Source organism: Scardinius erythrophthalmus, assembly GCF_964197995.2.
Source record: "Scardinius erythrophthalmus genome assembly, chromosome: 12".
In the NCBI taxonomy this organism is placed as follows: Eukaryota; Metazoa; Chordata; class Actinopteri; order Cypriniformes; family Leuciscidae; genus Scardinius; species Scardinius erythrophthalmus.
Genome location: NC_138232.1, coordinates 34,771,349 through 34,791,967, shown reverse-complemented (window position 1 = coordinate 34,791,967; position 20,619 = coordinate 34,771,349). Strand labels below are relative to the sequence as shown.

Below are 20,619 nucleotides of genomic sequence, written 5' to 3'. Positions count from 1 at the left end.
CCCAGAGCCTTCGCCGCTGGTCCCGTCCAGCCCAGAGCCTTCGCCGCTGGTCCCGTCCAGCCCAGAGCCTTCGCCGCTGGTCCCGTCCAGCCCAGAGCCTTCGCCGCTGGTCCCGTCCAGCCCAGAGCCTTCACCACCGCTGGTCCCGTCCAGCCCAGAGCCTTCACCACCGCTGGTCCCGTCCAGCCCAGAGCCTTCACCACCGCTGGTCCCGTCCAGCCCAGAGCCTTCACCACCGCTGGTCCCGTCCAGCCCAGAGCCTTCTTCACCGCTGGTCCCGTCCAGCACAGAGCCTTCTTCACCGCTGGTCCCGTCCAGCACCGAGCCTTCTTCACCGCTGGATCTGCCCAGCACCGAGCCCTCGTCGCTGGATCTGCCCAGCACCGAGCCCTCGTCGCTGGATCTGCCCAGCACCGAGCCCTCGTCGCTGGATCTGCCCAGCACCGAGCCCTCGTCGCTGGATCTGCCCAGCACCGAGCCCTCGTCGCTGGATCTGCCCAGCACCGAGCCCTCGTCGCTGGATCTGCCCAGCACCGAGCCCTCGTCGCTGGATCTGCCCAGCACCGAGCCCTCGTCGCTGGATCTGCCCAGCACCGAGCCCTCGTCGCTGGATCTGCCCAGCACCGAGCCCTCGTCGCTGGATCTGCCCAGCACCGAGCCCTCGTCGCTGGATCTGCCCAGCACCGAGCCCTCGTCGCTGGATCTGCCCAGCACCGAGCCCTCGTCGCTGGATCTGCCCAGCACCGAGCCCTCGTCGCTGCCCAGCACCGAGCCCTCTCTGGTACCCGGGACTTTTCCCAAGTTTTTTTTGGGGGGGGGCCATAGGGCTCCGTCCTGGCCACTCGAGGGGCCATGGCCACCTGAAGGGTCTTCTCCGCCATGGCCACCTGAAGGGTCTTCTCCGCCATGGCCACCTGAAGGGTCTTCTCCGCCATGGCCACCTGAAGGGTCTTCTCCGCCATGGCCACCCGAAGGGTCTTCACCGCCGTGGCCACCCGAAGGGTCTTCACCGCCATGGCCACCCGAAGGGTCTTCTCCGCCATGGCCACCTGAAGGGTCTTCACCGCCGTGGCCACCTGCAGGGTCTTCTCCGCCTTGGCCACCCGAAGGGTCCGGACCGCCATGGCCACCCAAAGGGTCCTCACTGCCGTGGTCGCCTGAGGGGTCCTCTCCGCCCTGGCCACCCGAAGGGTCCTCTCCGCCGTGGCCACCCGAAGGGTCCTCACTGCCGTGGTCGCCTGAGGGGACATCACCGCCGTGGCCACCCGAAGGGTCCTCTCCGCCGTGGCCACCCGAAGGGTCCTCACCGCCGTGCCCGCCCGAGGGGTCGTCTCCGTCCTGGCCACGCCCACAGCCTGCTCCACCGTGACCACACCCACAGTCTGCTCCGCCCTGGAGGCTTCCTGCCTTGTCTCCCTTGCCTTGTCTTCCCCGTCAGCCTCCAGGGCGCCCACCCTCCCACCCCTTTGGTCTTTCTACGGCGCGAGGACGCGCCTACCGGGAGGGGGGAGTAATGTCACATTCACCGTCTGTCATCGTCCTGTCTGCACTACAGTTCCCAGAATCCTCCTTGTTTCCACACCTGAACTCACTCCCTTCATTACCCACCTGTTCATCATCATTATCTGCATCACCTGTCTTGTGTTCATCTGTGTGTGTATTTAAGTTCCTGGTTTTCACTCTTCACTGGTCGGTCAATGTTGAATGTTAGGTTTTCTGTATTTTGAGCACACGCTCCCCTTTTGTTTGCATCAGTGTATATTGAGAATTAAAACCTTTGTTTCGTTATCTTCGTGTTCGTCTCCTACTTCATCCACCCCGGAAGCCTGACAATTCATGTTAAAAGAAAGAAGAAAGAATTTAAATGTATAGCCACATACCTCATTTCCTAGGTTTTAATACTTCATGAATATTTCATGATAATAAATTAGAAGTACTTTACATTTTCATACTTGTCATTTCCACAGTTTCCACAAATTAATTATAATCCCTCAATGTTCTAAAAGCCCTCATTAAAACGCTGACATTCATTTTCTCATCAAGACAGACATAAAGGGCAGATCACAGGGCCAGCAAATGAGCAAAAGTAGTACAAGGACAATGAAGGCCTGGACCAGCGACATCACAGACTGTGATCAGATTAAATACAAGACTCCAAGTTAGTTATTGAGGTAATTTTTCAATAGATGTTTCATTTTATGTACCTACCTAATCGCCAACATAACCATTGGCTATACCTAATAAAGCAAAATCCTGCATTTGGACCAAGCCTGGTTCCGAAATCACATCACTGAGGGTGCTACGGAAATTAGTGAGTATTTTTGTCCCGTCCATTGCTATGGTTATTATCACTATGTCAATCATCGCAATTTCGAGAGTGAATCCCGCATTTAAATGCAGATGAGCCTATGCATTGAAGCTTGTATGTGGCTGCTGGTCAAGCATGAAAAACCAAAAGTTTTATTTAAATTCTGAAGTTCTTCTCAATGCAGCTAGGATACTTTAGCAGAATTTTTTATTCAATTTGATCACATTTTAATAAGGTGTTTTGTGACCAAAATAATATTTTAATGGAATAGCCTACATTATTTCAGTCACTCAGAGCCACTTGTTACACCCTGTGCAAAACTGGATCAGAAAGCACCAATGGAAGCACTGAAAGAAATACAATTAAAGTTTTATAGCTAGACCTTACTCAGAGCAGCAAAAGCGAGGCTGTGAGGGATAGACTTACCGTGTGTTCAATGGTATCCTCTGTGAAAAAAAAACTGTATAAAGCTCCTAGATCACTTAGATTTTCCACAGCTCATTGTCTGGTGTTTTTATCAACTGAAATTTCTCGGAAAAATATTGGTTTCGTCAGCAGAACAATCCTGAAACAACACATTAAATAGGCCTAACAGTAGCCTAGCACCCACTGAAGAGACGTTGGCCTGTGACTCTCACAGCCTCGCTTTCATTCCTGTTAAAAATCAAAGTTGGTGCTGCTTTGAATAAGGCTATAGCTAGACAAATTCGATATTTTTGTTACACTTTTATGATATCACTATTATGGTGTCGATGCTGTGCGCTATTTTTGTGCCATTTTGTACTAGTCTAAAACACCAGGAGGCGCTATAATAGTAGTTTATTTCCACAAATCGCATGCTTCAGCTCAATGCATTCAAATCGTGCTACAAACATTAGCACAGCACAGGTGCTGCAGCGTTGTAATAGCCCGTGTCATTTTTTCCCCCATTTACACTAGCTTTTGTGTTTACTTATTATATTCTATGTTATAAAAGATTCTGTGGCATTAGCTTTTACTTTCGTTTAAATTAAACGTAGTTTAATTAAATCACAGACACAAGGTAACCATAATCCATTTCGCGATCATGTATTCTTATATCATATTCATTCATTAATTTAATATATAATTTTATTTTTATTTAGACTTCTTTTATAGTTTTTTTCAGTGTGTGTGAATATATTTGATATTTTCAGCGACTACATTCCACATTGTATCAGCGAAGCTGGCGACGTTTGCAGTGTAACGGGACACTCAGATGAGCTGTGTGATGTCACAGGAAACCCGTTACACACACTCCTTTGCTGCTTCAGGGGCCTCAACTCATCACCGAGAACATCTCCCAGTACACACTACACACTACACACTGCCACAGCGGACAACGGAGGACCGATCAAACAAGGTAAGAGCGAGAATTTATTAATTTATTAATTAACACATGTCAACATGTAGATTTCGGCTACTCTTACGACGCTTATTCCCTTTTCATGTTTTCTAAATAAACTCATTGCGCACTTGCGCAAACTTTAGTACATCCTGATGTGCCATTGCTCAGAATTGAAATAGAAAACTTATTTAAATTATTTTTTTTTAACTAATTAAACTGTGTTTCATTACATTCATTACGCTAACAGCAAGATGTTAGGGTAGTGAATCACTCTAAATTGCATGGTTTATTAATTTGCTTGTTATTGAGGAACCTTTTCAAGCTTGAAAAGTTCAGGTATAGCCCACCAGCTTAGACGAAATCACCTTTTTCTAGTCAAGACTGACAGTTTGGTAAATTATCTTAATTTCAATAAAATGTTTAAATTGTACATTCATCAGTGTTCAGAGTGATAACATTTGCAATAACATTTAAACATTATACAACAATGAAACTGCCATTTGCAAAATACTAACAGTAGTGGCAGAATGATTTATCATTTAATCTGTCAAAATAATCAATAGCCTATTTGGCCATTTTAAGGTTATCATCGCCAATGCTGATTAATTGTGCCAGACTGGACAATTAACTACCGACAGCTTTGTCTCTGTGTGTGTTTATTTAAATTGGGCAATTATTTGCTGCTATTAAACTATAATTGTCAGAATTACAGTCCCGATGACACCCTAAATGCCACCATCTGCCACCAAAAAATAAAAAAATAAAACCCTATCAGCTGGCCACTAATTAACTTTGATGTCTTTTAATTGAAAATTAAAGTTTGTAGCTGTGTTCTGAATAATGAATATCTCGAACACTTGATTAAAACATAATAAGTATAAATAATTACTGTGAGCACACACTTTAAGTTTTAAAGAAGACCAGTTTTAAGAAAAATCATAATAGTGTATTAACATATCACTGGACTTGTGTTGGAGGGTTTTGACCGTTCGTAATATTTTGACTTATATTAAGATTTGACATACAGTATAACTGTTATATAGATATAAATGTTTACTGCTTACACAATTTACATTACATTTTAAGGATTTTATTGTTTGTTATGATGTTAACGTGGAATGCGCAAATTAAGTTTATGGCAAACCTTTTTAAAAAGGCTTGAGATTCCAGCTATATTGACATTTCTTTAGAAATGACTGAATGATTTTAGTCAAATTATGACTATTTGAATTTAGCCAAAGTTAATATACACATAATTTCTGCTTAATAACACTTTGTGCTGTGTCACTTTAAGATAAATCCAATTCATATAAGTGAAGAGTGGAAAAATTGTGTGTTATATTCATGGGTGTATCCTAAACGGACATGAGTTAACTGAAACTAACTGTCATTGTGCTTCCTGATTGAAGGTCTGGAGGGTGGCTTTTTGTGACCAGGCCCAGTAGAGAGAAAGTGAGGGAGGGAATCGAGGGTTTGGGTATGAGAGAGGGGTTTCTGGGAATGTCACATCTATAAACCACTCCTTTAGCTTTACAGGAAGGGCAAAAAGTTATCATGTTTCGGCCCTCTGTTTTTTCACCAAGTTCTGGGGTCATCCAATCATCCAAAATGTCTAGGAGAACACTTTATTTTCACATTCCTTTTGGAATGACATGTGATTTATGCATATACTGCCAACACCTGAATGGTACAAGATTTATAGCTGTTTTTCCTCTCTTAAAGTTTTATGTAGTTTTATGGTCTGTTTTTGTATTTCTTTCATCATGTCACTTTATTTTTAAAGTAGATGAACAGCGGTTTATTGTGAAAGAAAACGTCAAGAGAACGTTCAGCCGTTTAAGAAATGTTATTTATCAAGGCGCACTTAATAGATGCTGCTACTATTTCATAGTTCCACAGGCAGTCATCAGCCTTTTACATATGTTGATCGAAGTTAATGAAGAAACCTCACTATAACTTTTACATTTCCTTCTGAGCTTTGGTTCTCAATGTATTTAGTGTAGAAAGACAATGTTACTGCTCTGATATCTTTGTACGAATAATATGTTTATCAAGATTGTAGGTGCAAATAAACTGTCCAGTGAAATGACAAATTAATTTTGCGCAGTACACTCTAAAAAAAAGTTCCAAAAGGGGGTTTTCACAGCAATGCCATTGAAGAACCATTTCAGGTTCCAAAGAACCTTTAAAGAACCATGTTTTATTAGTATAAAGAACATTTTAATAATCTAAAGAACCTTTTTCCTCTACAAAGAACCATTTTGTGCAATGGAAATGTTCCATGGATGTTAAAGGTTCTTTATGGAACCATTTATGCCAGTGAAGAACCTTAATTTTTAAGAGTGTACAAATATGTAGTTCTCACTAAATGGCTGCCTGATAATCTGGAATGAAGGACTGAGAGTGGATCTGTCAGGGTCAACGCTGATGACCCAAAAACACTTAAATAGCTAGATTTTTTAAATTTTAAATTGTTTAGACAAATATTTTCTGCAAATAGAACAGGCACCAAATTGGCTGAACTAGAAACAATTGGACACACACTGAAGAATAGTGACCATGATGTTAGGATTACAAATGACGCAGTTGACTACTGTTTTCAAACAGGTTTCCCGAACACTGGGTGACTGGAGAAAGGTCCGGCCCCAAACTCATGCCATTGTTTGTGCCAACATTATGTTGAGCTGGCTGGGATTTTCAAATCAAGCAATATTGAAAGTATCACAATGTTTACACTCTTAATAGAGACATTCATTAAGTTTTGAACTACAACAGTCTTGACTTGTGCGGTTTTCTGAATGAAGTAATCTGCAGACTCTGACCTACTAATTCAGACAGAAAGTCTTAGTCATTTTACAGAAAACAAATTTCTGGAGGAGTAATTTGTTATAGCTCTCATTCTGGACAGAAAACAAGGCGTACGGTGTCCCACCAAAAACATTTGGTGACTTCAGCCACAGTTAAAAATGTATGACAGGCAGTCACTGCATTTAGATTAGATTACATCTAACCAAGTGATATGTAATAGATATGTGGTTCAAAAAAAAAAAAAAATTTGGTTGTCAAACTTAATAGAACTTGTTCACAGTTTATGTGGTAACACTGCTTAGACACTGCTTTTTATTGCAGTGTATAATTCAAGTGTGGTTAAACTTTCTCCCTATTAAGAACTTGTTTTCTCTTAATTATGTTGCATCATCTGATCTGCCATATCAGGAACAAATAACAAATTAATTAGTGAACTGAAAATTAAAACACTATTATTTATTTATTACTTGTCAGTTCAGAGCAGAACGGGCATCTCTCTAATGTGCATCATAAAGGGCAGATTAATTCTTCTTCATTTAATGCAGTTTCATGTTATTAAAAGATAAAGCAAGGTGAACTCTATATACAGTATAATACATTTAGTATTATTTATGAATTCATATATTGGTATCATTACAGTAGTGAGACAAAAAGTCTTGCACAGAAATTTCTTCAAAAGAAACGATAATTGCCATTTTGCATCAAGAAATGTTTTCTATCCAAATGGAAGTTATAAAAAAAAACCCACATGTGAGTTAATTCACTTTGTCTGGACTTCTGGGAAGCATGTTCATTTTCAAGATTAAAGACAAATCCAAATGGATAATTTTCCACATATGAGTCTAGTCATGTGGTTTCGGGTCCTCATCCAAGCAGGAAATGTTTGGAGGCCGAACAAAAGAATCACATGACGTTTCAGCCCCTTGCCCATGGCCATACCGACAGGTATTAATTTAAAAAGGAAATAACAGCAGAATCAAGGCAGATGTTAAAGATGTTTTGGAATGCTCTGATAGTTCCACATGGAACACCATAAAAAGAATAAACCGGGGTTGTGTATAATCAGACTGTAGTCCAGGATGTCATAAAATATTAGCATGTAAAAATAGTAAATTCTGTTTGCAAGCAACTTTATTGTGGCTATAACAGATCTTCCTAAGCTTTGAAGCTGATTTATGATGTTATCTGTATCGAGCGAGCCAAAACAGCCATGGTGAACCGTGTAATGTATGTTTAATGATGCCGCCTTGCCTTTTGTGGTGATTATCGGCCTCCTGATGGACTGAACTTTTTTGTAAAGCAGACTTTGATTTCTGCCCCCCTTCTCCAATTTAACAACAGTGCTATTACTGCACTCCTGGGAGGCGGAATAGGTCAACAGTTCACCTGGCTCTAATGGCTTGTTTTCATGGAAATGAAAATTTACCAACAGAAACTATTTTGGGAAATCTCTAATTTTGTTTTTATTTTGGCTCACCTTCTATACTCTTTGTTTGGTTAAGAGGTGTAACAATACCTTCATGTCACGATTCGATACATATCACGATACTGAACTCACAATACGATATTATTGCAATACTCCAAGACATACTGTATGGTAAAAGTTTAACAAAAAAAATGTACCATTGTTTAAAATGCTAAATTTGATTTTACATTGGAGTGGAATTGAATATGTTTTAACTTGGTGCTGGTAACCCAATGCACAGGACAATGGTGACTCTTGTGACTCAAATGATACACTCTTTCACTGACTAGATACAGTACATTTAAAATAATGTAGGCCACTTTTTACTGGTAACATTTGGCATTATCAGGAGCCACAAATATTGCCCCATTGTATTATTATACTTTATATTCAACATATAGTGGTTTAATGTAGTACTGACACTAAAACTCTGAAAACTTGAATTTTTGTCAAATTTTTTATTTTGGGTGAACTAGACACAATACATATTGTCACCATCCACAATACATATTGTTGCAGTTTTGTATTGCGATATATTGTGACACGATATATTGTTACACCCCTAGAAATAACCTAAATCTACTAACAAAATGTCTGTCCATAACTCTATTTTTTGGATGTATAATAATCTCTGTTTGCTTTCAGCTGAAGCATTCAGATCATTTGGATACACAAAAGCCAAACAGTGGAACCATGTTTGGTTGCTGGATTACCTCATTTCTCTTACTGTTGGCAACCTCTGAGGTATGTTTGTCATAAACAATGCTTTATAAACGTTATGTACAGGTTTATATCATTTTATAAGGGAACCCTCAAGTTGTTCTAAACTTGTATTAATTTCTTTCTTGTGCTGAACACAAAAGAAGATATTTTGAAGAATGTGGGCAGTTTCTGGTCCCCATTGACTTCCATAGTAATTTTTTAAACATAATGTGGATGTCCCTGGTGACCAGCAACTGTTTGGTTCCCAACATTCTTCAAATTGTCTTTCCTTATGTTCAAAGAACTTCAGAAGAGCAACTTGAGGGTGAGTAAATGATGACAACTTTTCATTTTAATCCCTTTAAGTATAACAAAACAAATGTATTAGAATCAGGAGTATGCAAGAATTAAGGTTTATGTATCTACCATTCTCTATTGTTCATCAGCTAATGTCATTGTCATCTCTTTTCTTCATATTTTTCAACAGTTTTTTGTGGTGGTCCTCTCAGAGAACAACACTGGAGGTACGGCACAAAAGAGTCCCCATGATTTAGACTTCTCTCGCCACAATATTTTGAACGCCCAGTTTGAATGTTTCCAGAAGATTATGAAAGACACGAATCACAACAGAACAGGTGAGAAGTTCTTATTTTACAAAGATTCTTGACTATAGGCCTTTTCAGAATGTTTGTAAACAATAGGCGCCGAGTTACTTCCGGGTGGCAGAACGCGAGCGGCTTCCACTGACTAACTGAAGAGATCCAGCCGGCAACTGCAACAGTTACATAGTTAAAAACATTGTTGTTGATCAAATTTGAAACGATGATGAAAACGTGTTGTGTTTGGGGTTGCGATGCCAGGTATACAGCAAAAGGTGTAGGGTTTTATTGATTTCCTGTGGGTGAGGAGGTTTAGCGACTGACCGTGAGACTCACGCAATTGTATGAGGCGCCACGTAGGATTTAAATCAAACTTCGCTTATCAATATAACACACGTGCATATACACCTATAAATTACCCGCATATACATGTAGGCTATACTATTGGATGTTCAAAATACATATGAAATACACGTGCACACTAATATTAAATTCATACCAATGTTACTAATGAATGCATACACTTGTGAATATTGCATATAAACTTGACGCACGCATACACCTATAAATACTCGCATACATAGCCTACACAACTAAAGCATGCATCCACGTTTTATTTTGTATGCGTGAGTGTTTTATGGATGTTTGTGCGCATCCAGTTTGTATGTGCGAGTGTTTATAGGTGTGTCTGCGTGCTGCGAGTGTATGTGCGAGACGAGTGTTTATATGCATGGAAGTTTATAAGTATTTATAGGTGTATGCGTGCGTCAAGTTTATATGTAGCCTATATGCAAGTTATTCACAAGCATTCATTACTAACATAATATGTATTGGTATGGATTTCATATTAGTGTGCACGAGTCTTTCATATATGTATTTTGAACATCCAATAAATGTATGCGAGTAATTTATAATTGTGTTATGTATGTATTGATAAGCGAAGTTTGATTTAAATCCTACGTGGCGCCTCATACAATTGTCACTTTTCACACGCTCTCACTACATCCATTTTCTCACGCAACTTACCTAAATGTATATTCCTCATACATAATATCGACCAATCAGTGTTTTTCAACCGCGCAAAGGTCGATATAACAGCTGGAGAACAATTGTCACGTAACATTTACCTCAGGAAAGCCATTTAATGACCATGATAGGCTATATAGCACGTTATTTTGGCTAGAAAAAAGAGCTATAGAGAGTATTTTGCTAATTATGTGTAGGCCTACTATATTACATATTTATTATATTTTTTACTTATATCATTAAACACAGTTGTTATTATGATAAAAAATGCATTATATTGAATTACATTTTTTATTTTTATTACATTTTTACTGTCGACGGTGGGCCTCCTTTCCAAGCAATTTACTAGCGTTGTCATAGGAACGCTTCGGCTTTTGCCACCCGGAAGAACGTCTATTACTGTTGTGACGTCATGGTGAATTGTCGTATAAGCAATGGCTATAACCTATGCTCAGACATAACGTTTGTTGGATCTAGAACAATATTCAGAATCTCAGATCAGCATCTTTAAGTTAAGCCCATTTAACCTTTTAAACAAGACGTTTGAAAGCGTTTATGCAGGTTTTGTCTATCTAACAGTTTGGTTTTTATAATGATTTTTTTATCAAGACTTTTGCCATTGTACTTTGGGTTTGTTGTTTAGCAAAGGCCTGCTAGTCATGGCAGTTGTGGAATTCCACTGAAAAAGGGAGGTTTATTTTATCTCTGAATTGGATGCTCGTAAGAACATTAGGGGACCGAAACCGCATGATGTTTTGTCACATCATCCTGAAAATTACGGGAAAGCTCTTATGTGAAAGGATGATTGAATGGAAACATTCTGTGGTTCATTGCTGTGTATGAGACACAAGTTACAGTTGAAGGACGACAGATGAAGCTTGACACAAGGGGAGGAGGATGTTCCATGACAGATGGTAAAAGCTTTTTGGCAAGGACCCCGAAAACTGATGATCTAGTTGGAACGGAAAGACCTTCCTAAAATATAATGGCACATATAGATTTTGTGTGTAAAAAAATGGCACCTTCTTTTTCGCACCGTTTTTCCCCCCGCAAAATTCAATCACAGTCATTTATATCATCACTGTACTAAGCCAAAACAAATGATTAAACTATTATCTGTAAAATAGTTTTACTTTGTGTTAAGTTTACAGTGTATCTTTTCTTGACACATTTCTTTTTTTAACCTAATATTATAATAGAAACATTTTAATACATTTTTATTGTGCATTTAGCTTCGTTCCATGTGAAAAAACTCACTAGAAAGATACATGTATTATTGATATTATTGGGTTTTTTTATTGTCTGTGTAGTCTTTTTTTATTTATTTTTTTATTCTACTGCAGTCTTGTTTGAGAAGACAAGAACCAGACACCAAATACTAAGACCCTGCCAAGATATTTTATGTGGTCTTAAAGTCGGCATGAAACGGAAGTTGTGATTAGTGTTTTCTTCCCTATTGTGACACATATGAAACAGCTTCTCAAACAATGTGGGGCGGGACTTGATTTTGTCCACTAGGAAATGATTGGATGGTTGTGGTTTGCTATTGCTGTGATGTCATGTGAGTGACAGGTTGTCCCACCTTCACACCAGTAAACACATTATCAGAGAAGATGCAATAATGTCGCTGCAAGAGGGAGGGGAAGCTATTTTGATTAAGGAATACGATTAAGGGCAAACATTTTTTTTTAATAAAATTAAAAAACTGCAATAAAAATAAGATTTGTCAATCTTGATTTCATGGTGACTTTAAGAAGTCTTAAAACCAATACTACATGATTTAGATTCCAACTATGAATTTATTAATAACTGCAAATGACTCTATTGCAGATGGTTCTATGTGTAAACGGACTTGGGATGGATGGCTGTGCTGGGAGGATATGAACGCAGGATTCACTTCAGCCCAGCACTGTCCAGGCTACTATACTGACTTTGATACCTCAGGTGAGTCCCACGTAAGACTTTTATCTTGCCGTTGAATAAAGGTTACTTCTTATACATAAACGTGTTATTCAAAGCCTGACTAACTGATTAACAAATTGTTCTTTAACAGAAATGGCGACGAAGATTTGTACTGAATCAGGCCATTGGTTCATTCACCCAGAGAGTAACAAAACATGGACGAATTACACAGACTGTAAGCACAAGTCTAATGATCACAAAAGGGTGAGCTTTACATTGTGTTCTGGAGACCCCAGTTGTCCGTTCTATCTTCATAATTCACACACTTCTGCTTTACACACACTACCGGTCAAAAGTTTGGAATAATTCAGATTTTGTTTTGTCTCTTTTCCTCAACAAAGCTATTTATTCGATTAGAGAACAGCAAAAACAGCAATATTGTGAAATATTATTAAAATATGAATGTGTGTGCAGGGAAAAGTGGTTGACGATAAGTCTGCTCTACCTGTTGATTATAATTTTGTTCTTTCTTTTATTTGTAATGCTTAAAAAGAGTCAATACCTCATGTATCTGTCACTAAAAGTGTGGAATACTGACTTGTCGTTGTCAAACTCTCGGATTCCATGGATATCCGTGTAAAGTGTTACAAGTCTTCAGATTTTTTGTGTGTTTTTGAAAGAAGTCTCTTATGCTCACCAAGGCTGCATTTATTTGATAAAAACAAAACAAAACAAAAAACAGTAATACTGTGAAATATTATTACAATCTAAAATAACGGTCATATTTAAAAATGTCAAAGCTGAATTTTCACTTTTGACTGGTAGGGTTTTTTTTTTCTCTTGCTCATATTGAATGGTAAATTTTGTATATATAACTTTTCTTTTCTTTTTCTTTTTTTTTTTTAGACAGCATTTAATCTTTACTATTTGGTTTTGATTGGTCATGGATTGTCGCTGATATCTTTGTTTACTTCCCTGGGGATATTTTTCTATTTTAAGTAAGTCACATGAAAAAATCTTATTGCCATATCATAAAAACGTCCCTCCCTTTTCACCCGGTCTAATATAGTTTGCTGTTTTTTTCCCACTCAGGAGCTTAAGTTGCCAAAGGATAACTCTACACAAGAATCTCTTCTTCTCCTTTGTGCTGAACTCGGTTATAACCATCATCGTTTTCACTTGTGTTGCAAACAACCAAGAATTAACCCAAGCAAATCCAGTAAGTGTACAAATTGAATAGTGGGCTTTCATGTCATGTACAATATGACCAGGAACGTGTATCAAGAAAGTGAACAGGGTCATATTAACACATATTGATGTGTTTTCTCCCAGGTGAGCTGTAAACTGTCCGTGTTTATTCATCATTATCTCCTGGGCTGTAACTATTTCTGGATGTTGTGTGAAGGGATCTACCTACACACCCTCATTGTGGTGGCAGTGTTTGCTGAGAAACAGCAACTCATGTGGTATTACCTTCTAGGATGGGGTATGTTTCTTTAATCAACTTCCCAAAATGCACCAAAATAAACTGGATTTCTGTTTGATCAATGTTGCTGTTTCATTAACATTTTCAATAATTGTATCCTTTTCAAATGTTTTCCAGGCTTCCCGTTAATACCTGCACTTATACATGCAGTGTCCCGAAGTTATTACTACAATGACAGGTGAGTTAAATCCAAAAGACATGACAAGAAATGTACAATTCTGATCTTGCTTAATGATTCTGGTTCCATAGTGATTCCATTAAAGGGCTAGTTCACCCAAAAATGAACATTCTATCATCATTTGCTTTTTTTGGGTGAACTATCCCTTTAACATTTCTTTTGAGGAAGCATCACTCCCCCTTTATGTGTAAGTGGTTGTAGTTTTATACTGAGCAACAGTACTATTTTTTTTTTATCATATAGAATGCATATGTTATTTAAAGTTACATATACAGTATAAGTATGTCTGTGTGTGTGTGTATATATATACTACCGCTCAAAAGTTTGGAATAATTTAGATTTTTGGGTGTTTTTGAAATAAGTCTCTTGTGCTCACCAAGGCTGCTTTAATTTGATGGGAAAAAAATAGTAAAGCTGTGAAATAATATTACAATATAAAATAACAAAAAATGTAATTTATTCCTGTCATGGCAAAGCAGAATTTTCTAGACTTCCCATCATCCCATCCCATCTTCTGTCAGGAATACACTGACCAGGCAGAGGCTCTGTAGAACATCTTGTGAAATCATAGCAATGATGTCACTGAACATTTAATGAAGTATTCATGCTTTCATTGGTTCTGCTTTCTGAACTTTTCTCACACTTTTGTCCACAGCTGTTGGATAAGCTCGAACACTTCTCTGCTCTACATTATTCATGGGCCCATCTGTGCAGCCCTGTTGGTAAGTGATTTCTTTTTATTCTTGCGTTCTTTCTCTATTTTGTTTTCTCACACTTTATCTCTCTTGTTTATCTTCTACTCACCCTTGCCAATGTGCGTGTATCTGCATGATCTTGTTTCAAAAAATCAACTTAAGCTCTGGCATTCGGCCATTTTTAATCAAAGTGCCGTGTTCTCTTTGTTGTTTTTGTTGGGCTCATATGTGATATATTATTATACAGCCCATAAAATGCTTGGACTGACTTCTGCAATGCTGGAATTGCCAGTTTAAAGCTGATTTTATGTCATTATAAACTGTTATTGCTGTTTACAGGGCCATTTAGACATTCAGAATGGTACTTGATGTTGAATATACAAGGTGGGCCATTTATATGGATACACCGTAATAACATGGGAATGGTTGGTGATATTAAAGTCCTGTTTGTGGCACATTAGTATATGTGAGGGGGCAAACTCCTCAAGATGGGTGGTGACCATGGTGGCCATTTAGAAGTCGGCCATCTTGGATGCAACTTTTGTTTTTTCAATAGGAAGAGGGCCATGTGACACATCAAACTTATTGGTAATGTCACAAGAAAAACAATGGTGTGCTTGGTTTCAACGTAACTTTATTCTTTCATGAGTTATTTACAAGTTTCTGACCACTGATAAAATGTGTTCAATGTGCTTATAGACCTTATAAACCGCTCGTTTTTAAATATTCCAGGTCTACTTGACAATTGTTATGACATCCGCTTCAAACATTACACCGCTCATGAAACTTTCGTTAACTCTACAATAAGTAAATCCACTTCACCAGCTAATTACTCTTGAGCTACCACCAAATGGAAGTTCAAACACAGAATTCTAAAGATGAATGCGCCTGTTTCTCTGGCACATGTTTTTTAGATCTTTGGCTCTTTATATGACAATTTACAGTTATTATGAAAGACTATAACATAATCCAAACTTTAGAATTCTGCTTTGAATTCATGATAGAATGTACAGTGTGGCCAAAATACTTTTTGAGGTACTGCAATTATGTTTCTCTCTCCTCATAGTTGCTTTTTTCTCTGCTTGTTGTCCTTAGGTTAACCTCTTCTTCCTTTTAAACATTGTGAGAGTGTTGATCACAAAGCTGAAGGTGACCCACCAGGCTGAATCCAGTCTGTACATGAGGGCCGTCAGGGCCACTTTAATCCTTGTACCTCTGCTGGGCATTCAGTATTTACTGCTGCCCTACAAACCCAACGGACGGCTCGCCTCCGAGATATTTATGCACACAATGAACATACTTATGCATTACCAGGTAGGTGTTGTCGACATCAGGCAAGGGATCAAATTTAAAATGATTTATCAGTTAATAACGTATTGGTGCCTTTAACTATATTTTTATACATTAATTAATCTAATCTAAATGTATTTGTTTCTGTGTAAAAAGTGATACCTTTACCTTGTTATTTATTAATTAATACATTAATAATTATTCTGTTCATTTTATCTTTAAGTGGAACTCATACACATTGGTTTACGCTAGAAATATTCTGTAACTGAGGACTATAAAATATATTTTTTTTCCCCCACAGGGCCTTTTGGTTGCCACTATATTTTGCTTTTTCAATAGCGAGGTAAGCCGTTTTCCCCCCCTACAATTTCAATGCAATGTTTTCCTTAAAGCATAAAGATATTTGGCATTATACTTAATATATTCCTCTCTTTTATTTGTTTAGGTGCAAGGTGTTTTGCGAAGGCACTGGAGCCAGTACCGCTACCGCATGCAGTTTGGCAGCACATTTCCGATCACAGACCACCTGCGTTCCGCATCCTACACGGCCTCCTCCATGACAGAAGTCCATAGATGTTACAGCATCGACAGCCACATGGAGACTCTAAACGGCAAGAGTTTTCACAATCTGGAGACCACCATTCTCCGATCAGACAACCTGTACATGTGAGAAACTCTGACTTCTGGGAGAACAGCCTCATGGACAGCACCACTGACTGAGATGTGTGCCTACTGGACAAATATCGGGACACTTTGGACTGTAAACCCCAAGACGCCTTTCCTTTTTCCCTACAGGCTTCATTGATCTCTAGTTTATGGGTGGGAACTGGAGAAAATACTGTATTTTATTTGGAATATTAAAGTCACGTGAACATTTTCCACGGTGATCCAGTGAAACACTATGGAGAACCTCACACATGGTCAGTCTTTCTGATTTCTTTGATTGAAATGGAGGTCAAGTTGGATATTCTATGACCTGAAGAACATACGTTAATGAAGCTTTATTCTGTATGGCACTGTGTTGATTAATTGAAGGTTGAGCCACCCTGATTCATTGGATGATGGTTGTCACATATATGGATCTATGGATTATTCTGGCTCAAAGAATCTCTAGTACAAGAACGGAATAAACAGTGGAAGACACAAAATCACTAGGATGTGATTCCAGAAGATAATGATGACCTCGTCCTGCTCTTTTTGTTCATCCTGAACTTCATCTTGTTATCAGTTATGAGATTAATTTTATGTGAAATTTTAATCCACATACAGGGCAATATTGACAATATATTCTATATATGCTAAATGTTTTGTTGTCTCTTAGGAGTACTGAGTTTGAATATGTATATATATATAATATTTGATTAAAGAAACCAAAACAAAATAGAGTTACTGTCATTAAAATCTAGAGTCATTGTAAACATACATTTTCAGATCTTGGATAGATTAGGATAAACCAGTCTGGACTAGCATGTCAGTTCCTGCTGGCCTGACACGTCCTTTCAGCAGGGTTATCTTATTCACTTTTGATTCATCTAAACATCTTTCTTAACTAATTTATCTGTAGTTCATATGAATCTTGGTGTAGGTGAGTCTTGTTCTTCAAGGCCAAGTTACTTTAGCACTTGTGGGTTTACAGTATTTGGAGATCTGCAGATCTACAAACAGATGAGGTCTCTAAGTGTCTCTATGTCTGGAACATACAGATGCGTTTGGCGCTTTTTCAACTGTTGTTTCTTAAAATATGTTATGTGCACATGCTGGATAAATAAACATTCCTATTTTGAGGTGTAAATGCATTTCTACATCTGTGTCTTATGCATGTTTGCATGGTTGTACTTCGTGTATAGAAATATTGGAAAAACATTACAATAAGGTCCCAGTCATTAACATTAGTTATTGCATTAGTTAACATGGACTAAGAATGAGTGAAATCTTTTTTTTACATCATTTATACAATTCATTGTTTGTTCATGTAAGTTCACAGTGCATAACTATTGTTAACCGATAAATTGTAATAAATGTTGAAATTAACATTAACTAAGATTAACAAATGCTTTAGACCAGTTAACCGTTATCAGAACTTTAGATAACGTTCTGGCAAGGTTGTCTCAAAGTTATGAACAAATGTTCTTCCAGTAAATGTTAATAGAATGTTTGTACAAAGTTATTTGGTCTTTAATAATGTTCTCAAAATGTTAGCACAAAAACATTATTTATACATTGGTCATGGAGCATATCCCCCCTGATGTTTTAGTTGGACGTTTGTCTAACCTTTTAGATTGTCTTAATTGTTTTATAATGTTCAGAGAAGATTCAAAAGTAACATTTGTAACATAATGTTTGAAGAATGTTTTCTTAATGTTCACATAACCAAGGAAAAAAAGTTTTAAAACAACTGTCTGTTTTAAATGATCAGAGAACATCCCGAAATAATATTTTCATAACTTAATGGGAACATATTTTTGTTAGCTGGGGAAGTATTGTTCATTGTTTGTTCATACTAATTAACTAATGTTAACAAAAGAAATCTTATTGTAACGTGTTACCAAAATATTTAAAGCTTCAGTAGGGCTTTCCTTTCTTTTCAGACATTAAAAAGGTTCAGTTCAAGACCGTTTGTTTGAATCTGATGTTTTACAGTAGAACTGTCAAAAAAACTGATATGATATTATTGGTTAGTCATAATGACACCTGGAACATTTCAGACGTATAAATCTGTAAAAACGTACTTCTTTGATCACTGTTTTGAAAAGAATGTTGAAAACATTGTGTCACTGTAGATGTACTCTGATGAAAGTATAAGCGGTTAAATTCAGGTATCCTGCTGAATAGATCAGCATGAATGTCCACTTGTTGCTGTAGTCAGTTACTATAACTGGATAAATTTAGATTATGTCAGTCAGCTCTGTTCCTGTTTATTCTCCAACTTCCTATATAAATAATCATATTCATTTACATAAGAGAATTATGAAAAGCTGCTTTTCAGTCATAATAAACACATGTGAAAGATATTATTGAAGTAAATCTTTGATATTATAGCAGTTAGCGCATTTCCCACTGGAGTACTGTTTTTAAATGTGTTCTGTTAAAGGCAGCAGATTACTAAAGATACTGTTGGAGGTCACTTCACAAAGGGATATGTGACTGCTCCAACAGGATGTGTAACTTCCTCACTGATACACACATACCAGCATGCACACACACTGTGGAAAAAAAAGTTGCTGAAGTAAACAGTGTGCAGCTGACATGTGTCTCTGCCTCGGGGAACAGCACAGGAAGAAGCCTCGGATTTGGTGCTACCACACACTATGGGGTCTCTCTTCTCGCTCACTTTCTCTCTAAATGTGTGTGTTATTCTGTAAAATCTGCAGTTATCAAAGTTTGCAGAGATTGATGTTCTGTGATTGTTTGCATTGGTTCCATATGCGGTGTAGGGGCTCAGGGGGAAGGGCCCTCCCTTGTCATCAGCTCTACTCTCAGCAGAGGAATTGCATGCATAAGGACCTGAAGCAAGTGCAGGCAATGGGCCTCAAACCATTTCCAACCCAAGAGAATAGTTAAAAATATGTTTTCACTTGTGAATGATTCATTTTAAATGAATCATTGAGGGCAAAGTTAAAATATCATCTTCAAAATTACAGTGAAAACCCTGCTTAATAATGTGGAGCACTAATGTGCAACTTTACGCACATGACCCTACCAGACAAATAATTGATCCTTGTGTCTAAAAGTAGCAGTAGATTCAATGTAGAACTTTAAAGCATGTACAGGGCAGAAAGATTAACTCTCCCATCGATATTAGAGTGGGAAGAGGGCAGTTGGAAGGCAGCCAGATTAATGGACTCACAAATTGTGGTAATAAGACCTTGGGAAGAAAGGCCGAATTAGTTCAAAGAACGACCCCTGAATACTCCGGTAACCAGCGCAAGCATGACTCACTAACTGACAGGGCATGAAGTTCACCGACATGTTTAGCGGAAGCAACAGCCAGAAGAAACGCCACTTACAGGGACACCCAATGGTTCAAATGGTAGTGCACAAAATTGAATTAAAGTACAAGTCCCACACAGGAGTAAAAAAAAAACAGGTTTCCAATTCCTTGCTGCCTTCAAAAAACTACCAACAAAGTTATGATATCGCAAAGAAGAACCATCAACTGGAGCATGATGAGCAGATATAGTAGCAACATACACTTTTAAGTTAGAAGGCACTTTGTAGATGTTGTAGGAAACTCAGTATTTTCGGTACAGTACAGTGAACTGGATCAATTCCTCGATCCTCACACCAAGAAGAAAAAATCCTCCAGCAAGCAGCATAAAGCTGGTGTGCCCTGGCATTGCCAATGGTGTTGATTACTGCTAGTTCACAATCCACTAACAGTGCACCCAAATGTCGTGACCCAAAGCTTTAGACGAGCCGGATCCAGATGCCAAATTTGGCATTCGTTCAGCTGAGAGAGGAGATCCCTTCTGATGAGAGGCTGCCATGGTTGGCCCTGCAAAAGATTCAGAAGAAGAGGAAACCATGGCCTGGCTGGCCATCGAGGTGCTACTAAATGTACCCTATATTTGAAAAGGAACATTTGGTGTAATGTCTCCCATAGCAAAGGGTTAATGCATCCTATTCCAGTGGGCTGGACGTCTCGGTCCTCGCAAACCACCAGCAGCAATAAGTGGTCAGTTCTGACACAAACAGATCCACCTCTTTCTTGTCGTATCGCTGCCTTCAGCTGCACTACATCCGTTCAAAGCCTCCATTCCCCCAAATGTAGCAGATCCCTGGACAGAGCATCCG

The 20,619-nt window shown here is 38.6% G+C and overlaps 1 protein-coding gene across 2 annotated transcripts; it reads left to right on the top strand.

Annotated features, from left to right (window-relative positions):
* Window positions 1–3,159: 3,159 nt before the first annotated feature.
* On the top strand, window positions 3,160–18,829 carry calcrlb (calcitonin receptor-like b). 2 transcript variants are annotated; one of them, XM_081381654.1, is made up of 14 exons: window positions 3,160–3,350; window positions 3,484–3,689; window positions 8,593–8,691; window positions 9,137–9,284; window positions 12,105–12,218; window positions 12,328–12,440; window positions 13,083–13,174; window positions 13,269–13,395; window positions 13,509–13,662; window positions 13,780–13,840; window positions 14,496–14,562; window positions 15,631–15,849; window positions 16,127–16,168; window positions 16,271–18,829. In XM_081381654.1, exons 2-14 carry the CDS (start codon window positions 3,546–3,548, stop codon window positions 16,493–16,495), a joined length of 1,605 nt encoding a protein of 534 aa, XP_081237780.1. In that variant the 5' UTR covers window positions 3,160–3,350; window positions 3,484–3,545; the 3' UTR covers window positions 16,496–18,829. The 2 variants fall into 2 exon arrangements, with proteins under 2 accessions (XP_081237780.1, XP_081237781.1); XM_081381655.1 differs by lacking the exon at window positions 3,160–3,350 and adding an exon at window positions 8,811–8,974 and having other exon boundaries at window positions 3,632–3,689.
* The last annotated feature ends 1,790 nt before the right edge of the window (window positions 18,830–20,619 follow it).

Bases quoted from the DNA above. Each gene is read 5' to 3' on its own strand.
- calcrlb (XM_081381654.1), top strand. From the start codon at position 3,546: ATGAGCTGTGTGATGTCACAGGAAACCCGTTACACACACTCCTTTGCT. The intron at 15,850-16,126 runs GTAGGTGTTGTC...TTTCCCCCACAG, and splicing joins ACATACTTATGCATTACCAG to GGCCTTTTGGTTGCCACTAT. The intron at 16,169-16,270 runs GTAAGCCGTTTT...TTATTTGTTTAG, and splicing joins TTTGCTTTTTCAATAGCGAG to GTGCAAGGTGTTTTGCGAAG.